The following is an 18,621-nucleotide window of genomic DNA, read 5'->3' as shown; positions in this document are numbered from 1 at the left end:
AGCTGAAGAAAGGGCTGAAACAAAGAAATTGCAGCAGACGTCAACAGGGTCTGGAGGGTACAGCCGGAAATGCAAGCAGAGTCGGGATATACCAGTGGGAGGGGACTCGAGTTCTGCCTGGTGTTACTCCCTCCTCTCCTGCTTATGCTCTGCACTGAGCAATCACAGTGAGGTTCAAGGTCAGCACAGTGCCTGTGGGTGCTGGTCTGGAGAGGCAGGAGGGGTGAAGGACAACTTCATTCTATAGTCAGAGCTGTTTGACTTTCTCACATTGAGGATGCATTCATGTGTTACTTGAGTATGTTATTAAAATAGAAACAGACTTTCGGATTGGATTGCGAATTAGGTGACCTTGAAGAACAGTACAAAGGAGAGAGGTCAAAGCCGGATGGTGCGTGAGGGTGTGGACGAGAGGTGACGAAGTGGAGCAAGTGAGCAGAACCTTTAGACGAAATTGATTCAGAGAGAGGCAGATGGGGAGAAGTCAGAGCTTCTGGTGGGAGGGATAGGATGCAGAGACAAAGTGTGGAAGAACTTGGCTATTCTGGGGATGCCCATTTGGAAACTGAAAACTGAAAGTGGAATGAGAAAGTGGGAGTAAAGGAATTGTACTTGATGGCCCCTTCTTAGGTTGAAAGGGAATAAGATCGTCTGCTCAGAGCATGGTATCCAGGGTTTATAAGACTTTAATAGGAAAAAGATTTGAATACATCCACTAAAGATAAACCAAAAGATTGAAAACAATGAGAGTCCAAGCAGGCATGGAGACCACGGGTGGGTGGTGCCCGATTCACAGTGTGTGATTTTCTCCAGCAACAGTAAAGGTTGGGTGTCCAGGGCTGGGGTTTTGTCAGGCCACCGAGGGAAGAAGTACCAGGGCACAAAGGGTGAGAGCGATAACAAATTGATCAGATGATCTGTTACCCTTCCTGACTTAGTGAAGATTTCCTACCTGCTGGCCCAAAAGGAAATGATAGATTTGGAGGAAGCAGATGCTTCCATAGCTTGCAAATTCCTGATGCAGCCCAAGGGCAGGAGGGGGCAATCTATGGATGCTAGTTCTCTGCTGTAATTGCCCAGAAGCTATAAAAGTCCCAATCCTGTGTCCCCTCCTGTAACTCTTCCACCTTAGAACAATGATGAGCAAAAAGCCAAGAAATTCAGTCTACAGTGAAGGCCCAGTCCATAAAGGATGAAAGCGTTTTTCATTGGATCATTTCTGAATTTTCCCCACCAGTTTCCAGTGGTTGTGGAGAAGGCGTGCTACTGAATGCTGTTGTATTCAGCACACAGTCCCATGGCTACGGCTAGAATCTGCCATGCGTAGAGAAGTCAGCTGTCACTCTGGCAGGCTCTAAACTACTTGGGCCATTACATCTCCTCTTATCCATGGAGGGCAGTGTGCTAAAGGACAACCAAGGACATGTCTTCTAAGAGCCCAGTCTTTTTGCGATGTGACGTTCCAACAAATTGATCGGGTGATCTGCTATTGATCTTGACTTAGTGAAGATTCCTACCTGCTGACCCCAAAGGGAAGGATCAATTTGGACAAAGTAAATGAGAAGTACGAGATGAGGTGGTCTGCTGGGGGAGATGTCATTGAATTCTCGCACCTGTGTCTGGAAAGGGAAAGGGTGCTTCACTCGGGGGTCAAGAGAAGGGGGTGGACAGTGAGGTGGCCCTGCAGAGGCTTTGTTTCAGGGCAGGGACAGTGTGGCGGGCTCCCTGGCGGCTCTCTGGTGCTGCAGCACCCTAAGGAAGGATGGCAGCTCCTCTGGACTGTGAGCATCGCTGTTCCTGGACACCAACCCACTCACCTGCAGGCTGGGGCAGCGCCCAGAGCTTCTTTGTGGCTCTCTGATGTGCTAATGCATTGTGGCAGAGGTGAAAAGAGGGGAGGCGATCTTACTGCACCCAGGAGAGAAATCAGAAGATAGAGAAAACTGAGGGAAAGGCAAGTTAGATGAATTCTTCAGCAGTTTGTTTATATTGGGTTGGCCAAAAAGCTCATTCGGGTCAACATCGTATGGAACCTGTCGAATGAACTCCTTGGCCAGCCTAGTGTCTCGGGAGATGCTCACCTACAACGTGATCTCTACGCAGTGGGAGAGACAGCAGGTAACCCAGGTCCTTCCTGTCCTTGTTGTGTGATGAGTCTCTGAAACCCAGTTCCTAGGCTGACTCCTGGCAGCAAGGGGCTTGGGCATAAACCTATAAGGTCTGAGGAGAGAACCCCAAGTGGGGTCCCCAGGTACATCTGTTTCTCACCGTAGAGCTAGGGGTGTACCCCACTAAGAAGGGCAACAGAACACCATCTGGTTTTGAGCCTATTTTATTCTGTTGGTTTATTTTGTATTTTTCCAAGCCTTTTCCCACCCCCAGAAGATATGGTATGATAGGAAAACTCGACATACATATTTCACTATTATTCCTCTTGGACCTAAATACACACGTCATTTTTTAAAACCTAAGTGCTAAAATTTTTGGTAGTTACCTGTATGTACTTTCACTTAATTCCAAATGGAATTTGAGGCTGTTTACAAACACACACTAAATAAGACCAGAAGTATACAGATATGCCAGCAAAAAGGTCCAGAAAATTGATTTACAAAATTGTATGCAGCTCTAATAAAATTTTCTTTTTTGGAACTAGATAGAAGTTGACTTCTAATAAAAACTCAGACTCAAAAAAGCAAGTAAAAATTTTAGCTAGGAAAACTCTGAAAAAGAGCAATGAGGGAATATTAGTTTTAAGAGATAATAAAGGCCATATTTCATCTCAACAAAAGTATGCTGTAAGTGAATGAACAGACTGGTCAACAGAACATAAAGTTCAGAAATAAACCCAAATATACATATTTGAGAACTCAGTATATGATAAAGGCGGCATATCAAAGGGCAAATAAGTGGTACAGTAAGTAGCTGGTATAAAAAGCAGTGTAGAAATAATAAAATTAAGCCACAGGTTAAATTCTAAATGGATCAAAGACTTAAGTGTATAAAACAAAGCCACAGAAATAATGGAAGACAATAGGGAATAATTCCTCTTATAACTTTGTAGTGGGAAAAGCAATTTTAGTAACACTTCAAAATTCAGAAGCCATAAAGGAGAAAAGAACATCTATAAATAAAATCATATATATAAGTATGTGAGGGAAAAAGACCACCATAAGTAATGGCAAGTGACAACCTATTGGGAATATATAGATAAACTGTGAAAACATGAACAAACAGCTAATTCTCTTATTTTGTGTTAGGAAAAGTCCAAGAACCTTACAGAAAGGAGTTCAAAGGATGTTATAAGCTTTTAACATGAGGCAAATGCTGTATTTATTAATTGTTAGAGCAACCTCACAATGTAGGTACTGTTATTGTCATTTACTCACGAGGAACCAAAGGTGCAGAGAGGCTGAGTAACTTGCCCAAGGTTACACGGCTTACAGGGGACCCATTCAGATAGTTGGCTCCAGACTTTTCGCTCATAACCACCAAGTTCTACAGCCAAAACTACAGGCAGCCAACTACAGCAAACTTAATATAAATTTGCTCAAAACATAAAAAGATGCTCAAATACTATCTAATCAGATAAATACAAATTAAAGCTGTAATGAGATGTAGCATTTTCATTGTCCCTCAAAGCTGCTTCATTCATCTACGTTGTCTAGGAAGGGAAGTTTGGCCTGCCTGAAGGCATGAGGTTGGATTCAATGACCTAAACATTTAGTCTAGGATCCTGTGTGTGGTGTCCCAGTTTGTGAAGGCAAAGGACTGAATAAATTGACACAGCTTGTCTCTTCTATTACAAAAGTAATAGTGCATAAAATACAAGGTCATGCTTAGCCTTGAGGGAGGAAAAAAAATCTTATTTACACTCACGATACTTCAAAATTACTCATGAGCTGCAAATACAATTCTAAAATGAAATAAGCACAAGGGAAAAAATTAAGTTGGTGTCTTGGCTTGCTTGGCAGGATATGACAATGTGAAAAAAGTCATTTTCACATTTTCTATCTGACATATACTTTTACCTGCTAAAGACAGTCAGGGAATAAACAGCATCTATTTTCTTTTCTCATACAGCATTAGCAAGGCAATCATGATGAGGAAGAGGTTTGCTCATTTTATATATTGTAGTTGAAGTCATGGTTCCCTCTGATCAAGGGAATTGTGTTTATAAAGGCAAAATGAAATTCAGAGAAGCTCAGGATCATTCTTAATCTAATGCTTCAATCTTGACTGTCATCACTTCTTTACTCAGAGAAACTCACACATAGAAAATGGAATCAATTTGTAATTATGTTCATTGTTCCTCAGAGTTAGATAGAGGCCTTGGCAAAAGTAAACTGACCAAGCTGGTCACTGTAAGGAGCTGGGGAGAAGCAGCCAATCTCAGAGATACCTAGAGCAAGAGAACCTGAGTCATCTCTGATGTGGTTACCAAGCTTGCCATCTGTTAGATCCTTGCAAAACTTTGAGGGTCAGCATAGGAAATGGCAACCTATTCCAGTATTCTTGCCTGAGAAAGGAAAGGGATGGCAACCTATTCTGGCATTCTTGCCTAGGAAATCCCATGGACAGAGGAGCCTGGCAGGCTACAGTCCATGGGGTTGCAAAGGGTCGGACACGACTTAGCAACTAAACACCACCGCCACCTCTCACAGAGCCCTCTCTCCTATGAGGCAGGTGTAACGGTTTCATTCGTGGACCTATAGATCAGTGGTCCCCAACCCTTTTGGCACCAGGGGTCAGTTTTGTGAAAGCCAGTTTTTCCATGGATTTGGGGAGGGACGGTTTGGGGATGATCAAGCACATCACATTTACTGTGCATTTTATTTCTATTATTATTACATCAGCTCCACCTCAGAATATCAGGCATTAGATCCTGGAGGTTGGGGACCCCTGATCTAAAACACTTTATTATCATATTTGTGCGAAAAATTGTACAGAAATATGTGAGGGAAAATATGATAATCCTGTCATTCTTCCTAATTTTACCTTCTTGACAAGTGTGAAGTCCTTTAATAGTTTCTCAGTGCTATTAATGATATGTAAACATCTCCATGTACTGTTCCTATTAGTAACAGTTACTGTTACTTACCAGAATGGGTCCAGACCATGCATGTAACCTGCTTTCTGCACTTAACTTCACAGACATTCCTCTAGTTGAATCTCCATAACCCCAACTCAAGATTTTTAAGAGCTGCAGAATATTCCATAATTTAAAATAATATATTCAACCATGACCTAGCTTTTCTGCTATTCCCTCAAATTATCATAGATTCCTACATGTACTTTTGTTTTCCTGTAGTACAGATCCCCTCGAGTGAGGCTGGTAGGCCAAATTTTAATAGCTTTTGCTAGACTGTTCAAGAACATACAACTCATATTCACACAAACTGCATATGGGTACACAGGGCACCGTATCCAGAACTGCAGTGCGTGTTTTCACTCATTTTAATTTTGCCAGTCAAATGGGTAAAAAGCGATATTGCATTATTGTTTTAAACTATATTTCCATAACTGTTAAAAAGGCTGAGTGTTTTTCATGAGCTTTGTCCATTTTAACTTAGGTTTCTGTGAATTGCCTGTTCGTATAGTTTATTTTTACCCTGTTCAATTGCTTGTCTTTTCATTTTTTTTTTTTATCAAAATGTGGGTGCTCTTTGGTCTGTTATCCAGACATTGAAAGTTTGCTTTTGACTTTGTTGATGGTGATTTTAGCCATATACAATGTACTATTTCTCATGTATTGAGCTATGTCTCTATTGATCTTTATGGTTTCTTCATTTTTGACTTGCTTAAAAAGGATCTATTGTGCCATTAGCTTCATGTCATTGTATGGCAAAAACCACCACAATATTGTAAAGTAATTAGCCTCCAATTAAAATAAATAAGTAAAATAACAGAAGACTCTATGATTGGGACTCAGGATGTATGAGGAAATGAAACAATTTAGTGGGGTTACTATTTATTTTACATATATTAATAGTAATAGAAATGTCAGTATAATGATTGTTTGGGATAAGACTACAGGTGGTACTAGTGGTAAAGAATCTGCCTGCCCATGCAAGAGACAGATGCAAGAAATGCAGGTTCGATCCCTGGGTTGGGAAGATCCCCTGGAAGAGGAAATGGCAACCCACTCCAGCATTCTTGCCTGGAAAATTCCACAGGCAGAGGAGCCTGGTGGGCTACTATCTGTGGGGCTGCAAAGAGTTGGACACGACTCAGCTTTTATAATCAAAAAAGGAATGGAAAAGCCAAGAAGAAATTCAAACTAACTGGGATGGGGTGAAAGAAACGAAACATTGTGCAAGTCAGCAAACATATGAAATGAGGAAGAAAAGTAACTATTACAAAGAAAGGCACATGATGAATGTAAAATCAGAGGAATAAAACCAACTATGTCAGTTGTCACAGTACATGTAGGCAGACTGAATTTCATTATCAAAAGGCAGAGTATCAGATTTTATTTTAAAAAGTCCATCTGTAAGTAATCGGTGAAAATAAGTATATTAAACAAAAGAACAAAGATATTAAAAATGAAGGGGTGAGAAAAGATATATTGGAAAGACTCGAACAAGAAGGAGGTACAGCATATTAGTGTCAAATAAAGCAAAATTCAAGGCCTCAATCTTTGTCTTGGGTGGGGTTGGGCGGTCAAAAATTGGGAGTTAAGGCTGTCAAAGTAGCCAGGATTTCAGGGGTTATGATCTGGAGTGAAAGGAAGAGAAAAAAAGTGAATGTAATGGTATGAGCCTCCTTTCCCTTTAAGGCATTTACCAACTTGTTAGAAGGACAGATTGAGAGGTAAAGACATATACACACTACTCGATATAAAACAGACAACCAATAAGGACCTATTGCTATAGTACAGGGAACTCTATTCATACCCTGTAACGGCCTATATGGGAAAAGAATCTCCAAGAGTGGATATATGTATAACCATTTCACTTTGCTGTACAGCAGAAACTAACACAATATTGTAAGTCACTTATACTCCAGTAAAAAACGAAAGGGCTAGCAGCAGCCTTATGGTGCCAAGGAGACAAAAACTAGAGTTGAGAGCTCTTGAAAATGGAGACTGAAGTCATGTTCATCTGAGGTCGAGAAGGAATATGTCCTAGGTATAAGGGTAAAATGAAAATAGACCAGTGCTCACAAAAACTCACCCTAAACCTGGCTGGATTTAGGAGACCTAACTGCTAAAGCTGGAGAAGGCAATGGCACCCCACTCCAGTGCTCTCGCCTGGAAAATCCCATGGACGGAGGAGCCTGGTGGGCTGCAGTCCACGGGGTCGCTAAGAGTCAGACACGACTGAGTGACTTCACTTTCATGCACTGGAGAAGGAATGGCAAGCCTCTCCAGTGTTCTTGCTTGGAGAATCCCAGGGACGGGGGAGCCTGGTGGGCTGCCGTCTATGGGGTCGCACAGAGTCGGACACGACTGAAGCGACTTAGCAGCAGCAGCAGCAGCAACTGCTAAAGTTAATTGACCCCTCTCTGAAGAATGACATCAACACAATATCCACATATTTTTTTTTCCAGTGTCTATATTTAATAAAATTACCAGGCTTAGCAGCTGACAGAACCTAACAGAAAAAGACTCTAGAAAATAGAAATTCCCAGGTTACTCAGATACCTGTGATTAATACTTAAGAAAACAGATGAAAACACAGTTATTCCAGAGTGCGTGCGTGCATGTGCGTGCTGTCATGTCCGACTCTTTGCGACCGCATGGGCTGTAGCCCACCAGGCGCCTCTGTCCATGGGGTTCTCCAGGCAAGAATATTGGAGTGGGTTGCCATTTCCTTCTCCAGGGGATCTTCCTGATCCAGGGATTGAGTCTCCTGCATTGGCGGGCAGGTGGGGTTTTTTTGTTTTTTGTTTAACCGCTAGCGCCACCTACATACTCGAATCTACAAAAAGGAATCAAGTGGGAATTCTAAAAACACATGCTAGTACCGAATTAAGAATACAACATAGGCTTAACAGCCAATTAGAAATAGCTGGTGAGGGGATTAACAACCCAGGAGAAGACAAGTCAGTAAAATGATCCACACTTAAGTAAGAATTGAAAAGTGAAAAATGTAGAAAAGCGTTTAAGAGTCATGTGTGCGTGCTCAGTTATGTCCAACTCTTTGCGGCCCCATGGATTGTAGCCCGCCAGGCTCTTCTGCCCAGGGAATTTTCCAGGTAAGAATACTGGAGTGGGTTGCCATTTCCTCCTCTGGGGGATCTTCCCAACTCAGAGATCTAACCCACGTGTCTTGTGTCTCCTGTATTGCAGGACTCTTTACCACTGAGCCACCTGGAAAGCCCCTTAAGAATCATAAACATGAGTAAAAGTTCTATCATACGAGAAATTGGACTAAGAAATTAGTGGAGGACAGGAGAGAGAATGGAGCAGAAGCAATATTTGAAAAGATAATGACCAAGATTTCTCCCAAACTGACAAGAGGCATTGAGCTACAAATTTAAGAATCAGTATAAACACCACATAGGATAAGGGCTTCCCTGGTGGCCCAGAGGCTAAAGCATCTGCCTGGAATGCAGGAGAACGGGGTTCGATCCCTGGATCGGGAAGATCCCCTGGAGAAGGAAATGGCAACCCACTCCAGTACTCTTGCTTGGAGAATCCCATGCAGGGAGGAGCCTGGTAGGCTACAGTCCATGGGGTCGCAAAAAGTCGGACACAACTGAGCGACTTCACTCACTCACTCAGGATAAGAGCAAAACTAACCCACACTGAAGTACATCATAGTAAAATTGTTAAAATAGGGATGGTGTGTTGCGGGGTGGGAGGGGGTTCGGGATTGGGAACAGGGGTACACGCGTGGTGGATTCATGTTGATGTAATCAAAGAAATAAAAAAAAGAAAAAAAAAGGTAAAAAATCCTATAGCTGGAAAGGGTGGTAAGAGGTGGTAGATTATAAACAAGTCTGACAGCAAAGTTCTTGCTAAGAAACAGTATAAACTAGAACTTTAGAACATCATCCATAACTTGCTTTAAAAATTTAACTCCCAAATTTGAATTCTATACTGAACAAAAATATGCTTAAAATGAAGGTGAAAAAAAAGTTTGTTATAAAAACAATAAAGCTGAAATAAACCTATGTGATATTCTGATAGAAATTCTTCGGGAATTAGGACTATAAACCCAGGCAGAATCACAGAAGTGACATAAGCGATAAATAGCAATAGAAAGGGTCAATATGTGAAAAACAAATACTAAGTGAACAGAACATTTATGATGACTTACAGGTTTTAAAAAGATAAATAGAAATTAGCAAAAACAATACAAAGGATGGGGTAAACTGACTTAAATATGCTAAGGTTTTTGAATCATTTAGGAAGTGATAAAGTAATTGTATTAGCCTCTTTTAGGGGAAAAAATGAATGTTATAATCACTAAAAGGATTTAGAAGACTGAGATAACAGTTCTATAAAGGGGTATAATGAATTGACAATTCTTGATTAGTGCAAAAGAAGGCAAAAATGGAAAGCATCTGGAACATAGGAAAAATGGGAAATAAAAAGAAAAGGTGGTAAATTTAAATCCAAATACATGTGGGTTACATTAAATACAAATAGTACAATTAAAAGACAGACTGAATAAAAGCAAAACTTCATATGCTTCTTACAAGCAATGTACTTAATATTTACATGAAGTCAAAAAGGAGTTTGGCAGTAACAGGATGGAATAGAATATATCTAGAAAATAAGACCCTAGAATAAAACTTGGCATAGTTATACTAGTTTCAGATGAAGCAGCCTTTAAAACAAAATCATTGCATTTAATGATACTGAATCAATACAAAAGAAAAACTTTGCATTCAGCTAGTAACCCAAAACAAGGTAGAAAATGTAGATAAAAATGTTAAAGAGGTTTGTGATATAGTTAAAGATACCATTTTAAAAGCCACCAGGATGAGAAAGATTTAGAATTAAATTCTATATAACCTTTAAAGCACATTCCTACTTAAATATTTCAAGATCTTAAGGGAAAAAAATCTCCCAAATTTAATAAAGCCACCAAAAGAAACCTTATAAGAATAACAAACCAACTAATCAAATTATACAAATCCAACTTCATTTATGAACATATTCTAGGCAAGCAAGAGCAGTTTGATATTCAAATCTGAAAGAAAACTAAATACATCAATAAATTGAATGAAGGGGAAAAACTGATATCAGTAGATGCTGAAAAGGCTTTAATAATTGGTAGAAGAAAGCACATTAGACCATACACAAAATTTCCAGCCTAAGGATTTAAATGTGCAACAACAAAAATCAATGGAAATGGAAACAGTAAAAAATAATTCAGGAGAATATTTATGCTACATTAAAATTCCACGCACAGAGGAGCCCAGTGGGCTATAGTCCATGGGGTCGCAAAGAGACAGACACAATTTAGTATGTGCAACCTTCACTAGAACTGACTCTTTTTTTAAACCTTTACCAACTCCTCAGCCATCCTCTCACAGAATTCTGGTACAGAGCCTAGGTAACCTCAGGGTTTCTTGTATCTGCCTTCTCTGACCACATGGTCAGGGACCACAAAACACGCATCCAAGGACATAGTAGCTATGCAATAAAAGTTTGGCCAAATGGATGGATGATGGCTCCTGACCGTCTCCTTGACAACTCATTCCAGCCTGCCTGACTCCTGGGGTGATGGCTGGAAGGAGCAGGAAGCAGATTGTGTTTCTAAGAGTGGGCAGTACTAAGAGTGTTGGCTTTCAAACAGAATTGCCCTGGGGTGACTCCTGGTTATGAGCTCTGTCATCCCGTGCAGCTTCTTTCTCTGCAGTTTATCCCCCGTGAGGTGCTTTGAACACTACTGTGTCTCTGGTTGCTGTGCTAAAGAAACAGCCGTTATACTACCAGGGCTTCCCAGGTGGCCCATGGCAAAGAATCCACCTGCCAGTGCAGGAGATGCAAGAGACACAGCTTTGATTCTTGGTCAAGGAAGAGCCCCTGGAGTAGGAAATGGCAACCCGCTCCGTATTCTTGCCTGGGAAATCCCACAGGCGGGGGAGCCTGGTGGGCCATAAGCCCATAGGGTCGCAAAGAGTTGGACATGATTGAGTGACTGAGTACACACACACCCACACACACACCCACCCACACACACACCAGTGAAATCAGTAGCTCCCCAGAGCTTTTACATGCAGCTGGGATTGAGTACGAGCAATCCTGCATTCTCTTGATCCTAGTAGGATGAGTTCAAGGTTGCACAGGCCCAGAAACTGCAAGCATATTTTGGGAGCAGCGTCTGTTTTCTCAGGAAAGAATTTACCAAGTTCAGCAGGGACAGCAGGGACAGCAGGCTTTGGTGCTGGAAGCTTAGAGCCCTAGCCCTGACCCAGTTGGAGAGGTGACCCAGTAAGCCACACCCTTTCTCCGCCCTGTTTCCTCAGTCCTTCAGATAAATACAAAATAAGGTCTCCCACTCTGTCTGCTTCAGACTGTATTGTGAAGTTTAAAATGGAAAACAGCTAGGACTTCTAAAAATGCTGAGATCACACGGGTGCAGTTTGTTAGTGTTCCCATCATGTGTGTTGCTCAGGCATGTCCGACTTGTTGTGACTCCATGGACTGTAGCCCGCCAGGCTCCTCTGTCCATGGGATTTCCCAGGCAAGAAGACTGGAATCGGCTGCCAGGCCCTCCTCCAGGGGATCTGCCCAACCCAGGGATCAAACCCGGGTCTCCTGAGTCTCCTTCACTGCAGGCAGATTCCTTACTGTCTGAACCACCAGGGGTGATCCCTTAAGTTAATTAAATAAGTTCCTATCACAATTGAGCACAATCTTTGCTATTCACTAGCTTTGGCCAGTTTACTTTTTGAACCCATTTCCTTATCCATAGAACGGAGTTACCTACTCTGCAGATGATGTATTTAACAGCAAGGCAAAACCATAGGGCCTGAAAAACACAAGCTATCCTGTTATTGTGCTTGCTATCTCTGTGGTAAAGAATCCGCCTGCCAATGTAGGAGACACAGGAGACTCGGATTTGATCCCTGGATTGGGACGATCGCCTGGAGAAGGAAATGACAACCACTCCAGTATTCTTGTCTGGGAAATGTCTTGAGCCTGGCGGGCTATAGTCATGGGACCACAAAGAGTTGGACATGACTGAGTGACTCAACAATAATTCATTTGTATTTTTTATCACTACAAAACTGTGAGTAGACTCCCACGAGTCCTTGATGGCAAGCCTGCCAACAAATCCCATAGTTTCTCCTGTGAGCAGACACCGGCAGCCACGTGGCCCTGGTGGGATTGTGGTTTCCACTTGGCAACTTTAAAACTTAAAAAAAAGACTCCCAGGGAATCTTTGGTTATGAACCGAGCCGGCTGAGGTGACGGGTGCAATTCACTTAGCTGCCTGGGAGCCGTCTCTGGCTTCCACTACCTGGGATTTTCTGACTATTAGGCGTCTGACAGAAAATCAGTACTGGTGACAGGTGAAGGTGTGTAATCAGCCTAAGTGAAGCGGGTTGAAATCCTCTGGCATGTTGTATCATAACAGGATGAGGAAGCTTACAGAGGTGCTGGGTTCTCTTTGACTAAGTCCCGCCACCATCCGTCGTCCTTACCTCTCTCTCTGAGTTATGGTGCCTGGCACCTTTCTCTACCCCCAGACACTGTCCATTCTCCAGTATTGGGCTCTGTTTTCTTACACTGACCACAAAGTCCAGTGATTATAAACATTGAGGTCTCTGGGAAACTCAAGATTTAGAAATTCAGGCACTTGAATTTCGTGAATTTGAAAGTGTAAGATGGGAAAAGTGTTTGAAGACGGCTATAGCACAGTTGTTTCCCTGGTGACTCAGTGGTAAAGAATCCGCCTGTGATGCGGGAGATGTAGGTTCAATACCTGGGCTGGGAAGATCTCCTTGGAGAAGAAAACAGCAAATCACTCCATTATCCTTGCCTGGGAAATCACATGGACAGAAGGTCCTGACAGGCTACAGTCCATGGGGTTGCAAAAGAGCTGGACACGACTTAGTGCTGAACACACACATAGCACAGTTATTCTGTTTTGAGTCTGTTGGTGTACATGTATATTCTTGTGCAAAAGTAAGAATACAAATTTATGTTGTCTGCCTGTGACATTAACAGATTTTTCTTTCCTAAAGCAAAGCTGAGAATTACTATGCTATAACATATCTTGCAACAAACAGAACAATTAATTGAGGATGTCAGGGTTCAGCGCAAAAACAAACAAAAACCCACAACAGAAGTCTACTTAGAAGGCATGAACTGTCATTTAAAGTGACAGTCTGAAATACTGTTCCACTTACCCACTGATATCGTCCAAACAGCAATTATTTTCAGAAACGCCTTAGTTCTGGAGTTGAACCGGCTGTGATGGATGGGGTTCTGAATGGCAACATAGCGGTCCAGGGAAATGGCGCAGAGATGCATGATGGAGGCCGTGGAGAAGAGCACATCCAGGTAAATCCAAACAGCACACAGCTTGCTGGGCAGAGGCCACCGGTACCCTGGGATGCAGAAGGTTAGCATTAGCGAGTGACCTTGAGCTTCTCTGGCGCATGAAATTTACCCTGCTTGAATAGTTTTCATCCTGGGAGAAGGCATGGTTAACAGCAAAGGGCAACATGAGATATTTTCAGTACTTCAGAGCAGCCTGATGTCAATCAACTGTACTGAAGTAGAGTAAGACTGCCCTGGTTGAACGCAAGATTTGAAAACTTATAGCTGGAATCACGCTGGTGTGTTGTAAACTCAGGCTGTGTCTCTTCAGGGTTTCTCTTGTTCTGTCTCCTCTACCTAACAATATCTACTTCTCTTTTTGTTTTTAACGATTTAGGTTGGGAATTGTGATATACTTTGGGTTCCTCTATCAAAGAACCCTGGGGAATTCCATGGACAGGGGAGCCTGGTCAAAGAATCCTATTAGCTACTTACTTATTGACTTACTTTTTTTCAGACTCTACGTTTCCTGAGGTTAGACCATCTCTTAGCCATTATTACAATTGCTCAGTCTTGCGCAGTGACGGCATTTAGCAGTCTGCCAAAAATGCTATTGGTGTGAATGAAGAAATGTTTAAAAATCCAGACTGGGCATGTGTGCATGCTAAGTTTCTTCAGTCATGTCCGGCTCTGTGAGACCCCATGGACTATAGCCCACCAGGCCCCTCTCTCCCTGGGATTCTCCAGGCAAGAATACTGGAATGGGTTGCCATGCCCTTCTCCACAGACTGGGTATATGCCTTCATGAAAATGAAGCTTCCCTAATAATTTGGGGATTAAATTCAAACTGGAGGGACAGGAGGTGGGGCAGGAGGGATGAAGATAGTGGTGAAGAAAAGGATGGTATTCTTCTGAGAACTGTTTCAGGGAAATGATGCTTAAACTTGAAGGAGCCTCAGAATCTCCGAGGTGGTTTCTTAAAATGAGCCACTGGAGCCCGCCTCCAGGTGTTCTGATTCTATGCATGTGCACTGGAGCAGGAAGAATAGCATTTCTAACAATTTCCCAGCTGGTACAGATGCTACCCGTGCAGGAACCACACTTGGGCAACCACTGCCTGGGGCAGTGGTTCTCACCCAGGGGTGCACATTAGAATCAGTTGAACAGCTTTTCTGGGTGTCCTGATATCCAGGAGGGTGGGTGGAAGTTGGACCTCAACATTAAATTGACTTAAAGCTACCACAAGGATCCACTGTGAGATGCAGGGCAGGAAGTCACCTGCTATATTAAAAAGATAGGGTATGTCTGAGGGACACACAGTCTCCTGTATCTGTTTTAGAGGGAGATCAAACGGTTATAGGAACCTTCATTAGTTTTGATGACAATCTAAGCCGTGGTGTTAGATCTGTACACATGTTAAGAAGGAAAATTATGAAAACCATCTTTCCCCACGCTCTGGACCCACAAAGCTGAACAAAGTCTCTATTCACAAACCGTCTCTACCAAGACGCCACAACTGATGTTTAGAAAAGTTAAAGTGCAGGAGACAAGTCTGACTTGGCGCCTTTTATGCTATATGCAGAGAGCTTGAGCTCCAAGGAGAGCCCAGTGCCTGGGAGGAAGCCACCCGCTGCCTGGTCGGAACTGATGCTGACCGTGGGAGGAGTTTTCTCTGCAAGGAGGCAGCGGCGGACCGTAGTCTGGGTTTCCGTGGTGGGGATAAGGAGGGGGCATTTCTGTGGAGTCCTGGGGACCAGCCAAAGGAGAGGCGCGTCTCTCTCGGGAATCAACTGCGCACAGAGCCTCGGCCACCAGGGGGCACCATTGCACCCCGAGCCGGCGGTGCCCAGCTGGACTCGACTTGCTAACCTGGCTGACATCTGCCAGCCCCATTCGCCGCTCTGGGGTACCTACCGCTCCCCGCCTCCCACTGCGGCTTGGGTTCCCAGATGGGCCCTCTGGGAGCCATCTCCCACTCCTGGAGTTTGCCTTCCACGTGGCAGGGTTTTAGGAAGCGGGGACCTCTCCCGGATGTCTGGGAAATGACAAGCGAATTTAATCAGATCATCCTGGTGTGACATTTTGAGTCGTCAAGCGGGGGCTGGCCTTGCAAGGAGCGCTGTGGACCCTGTGCAAACCTGACGCCCACGCTCCCTTGCTCACCTCCTTCCTCCTCCATACTCCTTGGGGATGGATTGATACACATATTTTAGCTCTTAAGACATAGCCAGAAAAATCCCTTCTAAAAATGCCCATAAACTGTTTCTAGCTCTGGGTGACCGGCTGGTGTGCCTGTGTCAGCGGTCTCAATATTCTCCCCTCCTCTTCCACTTTTAAACGGAGAAATATGGCTTTATTACTCATAATTTGGAAAGAATATCACATTCTGCTTCCCGCTGAAGTCGTCCCAGTGTTTGCTGACTTGCTGAGAGGTTTGACTCTTTCAAACTCCACTGAGAAGAAGGAAGATAAATCTCTTCCCATGTGTTTCCCACCCTCCTCCAAACAATTCGGGAGGAGTTTATGCATATGCATTTTTAAAGAGCTGAGGGGTAGAATTCAAAGGCACACCTCCAAATTAATGCTGCTTCAGGCGGGGAACAATTAAAACTGGTATAAGTCATTTATTCTAATGGAGACGCTGCATATTTTAACATTAAACCCACTGCACCACTAGTGTTCTCTCTGTAAATATTCCAAGGGAACTGGGAAGGTTTTACCACTCCATTAGAAGTGCTGAAAGCAGTGTGACCAAGATCAAACTGGCCTGTCTCGAAGGCTGGGATATTTGGTTGGGAATATAAAGGCTTGAAAACCAAGTGGATTCAGATATGACAGATGCTTTTGCTTTAGGACTGTCTTGGGACCTTTATAATTCTACATAAAATGTACGTGCTTTTAAGCACAATGCTTTCTCTCCCTGTGTAAACTGTATATGTTTCAAAGCACAAAACTCTCCAATGATCACAGCATACAGTTTGTCTGATCTTTTACAATGTGATCTCATTTTAAAATTTAAGTAGTATAACATGGTAGCCCCTCCTCCATAAACAAAGCCTTAGGCTTAGTTGGTCCCCTGAGCCCGGACTCATCTGCTAATGACATGCACGCGTTTTGTTACCCATGTGGGTACAGCTAGGAAGCTAATGCCACTCACCATAGAGGATGGTTAACATGGACACGGGCATGACCAGGAAACCCAGCAGCATATCAGCTATGGCAAGTGACATCAGGAAATAGTTGGTGGCATTCTGCAGCTTTTTCTCTAGGGACACTGCCATGATGACGAGTATGTTTCCGGCAATGGTTAGTATAATCACTACCGCTGTTAACAGAGCAGACCAGTTCTTTTCCTGGAGATGAAGTAAGGAGAAGCAGGGTGGTGAGAGACAGCCCTCACAGGAAAGGTTGGTTCGATTTTCTGAGTCCACGGTCCAGTTAAATGCATCCGAAGTGTTACCTTCTCCGGAGTTAAAGTCAGTATTGTAGAGCCTTGTGTCAGCATGTAATTGCATTAAGGAGTTCGTAGTTGAGCTCAAAGAAGTGTTTTCTTCACAGAGAATATCCATTTCTAAGCCGGAACTTGTAGCAGATGAAGTGTAAGAAAAACCTTACCGGTTACAGGCTCTGGTCACCATTCAGCTTTATGTCCCCAAGCTCTGCCACAGTGAGGCTGGCGTATGTGCTGGGCTCCGTCGGTTGGCTTTTCTTCTTCCATTATTACAATAGAAGATAAAGAACTGCGGTGGCTTCTTTATAGTGCTTTCCTTCACAATTTCAGTAGAATCCTCTGTCTAGCTTCTTTTCTTTTTTTTCTCTCCAAAGCAAGATCAAAAAAGCAGCATAAACTTTTAAGAGAGAGGTTGCTGAGTTTTGAGGAGTCAGGGAGAAAAATATGATCCTGGCCAAAAAAAAGAGAAAAGTTTTGTTAACTACCAGGACTGTCATTTAGCTCTGTCTCATTCCATTGGTTACACTGATCATACTAGTTTAGCCACAGCAGCATTAAAATAGCATTCGATCCCAAACAGTGGGGCTGCAGGCAGCCTACAGTACGGCAGGCTGTTAAAAACACATCCAGGGTAAATCCCATAGTAAGTATAGTGGTACTTTGGGTTATAGTTGTCAGTCTTGGGATGCATTGCCCCGGCTGCCTTCAGGAATTTCAGCTTGTATTCTGTGGCTTAGTTAATCAAAGGGAAAAAAAAAATCTTAAGGATCAGCAGACAACTTTCCACACTGGGAATTCTCATCGAAACAATTCCATGGCGGCCAAGCAGCCTTTCAAGCCAGAAAGAAAATGACACAAGCGTAAAACACAGCAAGCCGGAGAGCGCGGCAACTTACACGGGTCCTCAGGGTCCGCCCGGGAGACACGCTCGGCTCATCTGTGACTCGCTGCATCTCTCCTGGTGATCAAGCCGGCAGAGAGAGCCCCTTCTCCCCGAGCGGCCACTGCCAGCATCGTAGTAATTCGATTTCTGTTTTGCTGACTTCAAAACTGTCTGGGAGAGTCGAGCCAGTGCCAGCGTTGCCAGGTCCGCGGCGGCTCCCTCTGCCCCCGCCCGGCTGGGTGCTCCCTCCCTCCCGCGGGGCTCGCCGGGCCGGGCGCGCGGAGACATGGTCCCCGGCCGCGCGGACCGCGTCGCGGGCTTCCAGTGGGCACAGCCGCCCACTCCAGGGACTGCCGCGTCCCCGGCAAGGGACTTGCTCCCCACCGCCGCCTGGTTCACTCCGGCAGCCCTCCCTCTGTCTGTGTCATAAACTGCAAGGTAGCAACAGTCAGGGAGGGCGGACCAGAAGGGCTGTTTTTTTTTTTTTTTTTTTTCATTTGCTACATATTAACAGTGGGAAGTTTTCCTTTTTTTTTTTTTTTAAATTTTAAAGAGAGTAACGGGAGAAATCGCCTTTGGTACAGATTCCTAAGGCAGGTAAGCCCCACTGTGATATTGTTTAGGGTGAAGGGTGAAGAGAGAATGTAAATAAAGGCGGAGAATGGTATTTCCTCGGAGCGCTGGTGCTTCCAGGCAGAGAGCTTATTCCCAAAGTGGAATTCCTGACTTCCGCGATTTGGGCTCAGAATGCCTAGCAGATTTTTGGTAATAACGCTGAGAAGCTATTAGTACTATTTTTTTTTTCCTTCAAATTTTTAAACATACCCATTAAGCTAGCTT

General features: G+C 43.5%; 1 protein-coding gene across 1 annotated transcript in view; it reads right to left on the bottom strand.

Moving 5' to 3' along the window:
* HTR2A (5-hydroxytryptamine receptor 2A) overlaps nt 1-18,199 on the bottom strand; it is a 65,158-nt gene extending 46,959 nt beyond the window's left edge. The window contains exons 1-3 of the mRNA XM_005687443.3: nt 17,795-18,199; nt 16,605-17,348; nt 13,315-13,515 (exon numbers count right to left, since the gene is read on the bottom strand). Coding sequence (XP_005687500.1) covers nt 13,315-13,515; nt 16,605-17,016 — 613 coding nt within the window. The 5' untranslated portion in view covers nt 17,017-17,348; nt 17,795-18,199. The remainder of the gene's footprint in view (nt 1-13,314; nt 13,516-16,604; nt 17,349-17,794) is intronic.

This window comes from Capra hircus, chromosome 12, assembly GCF_001704415.2.
Source record: "Capra hircus breed San Clemente chromosome 12, ASM170441v1, whole genome shotgun sequence".
NCBI lineage: Eukaryota > Metazoa > Chordata > Mammalia > Artiodactyla > Bovidae > Capra > Capra hircus.
The sequence above is the reverse complement of the archived record's forward strand: the minus strand, read 5'-3'. Positions and strand labels throughout refer to the sequence as shown.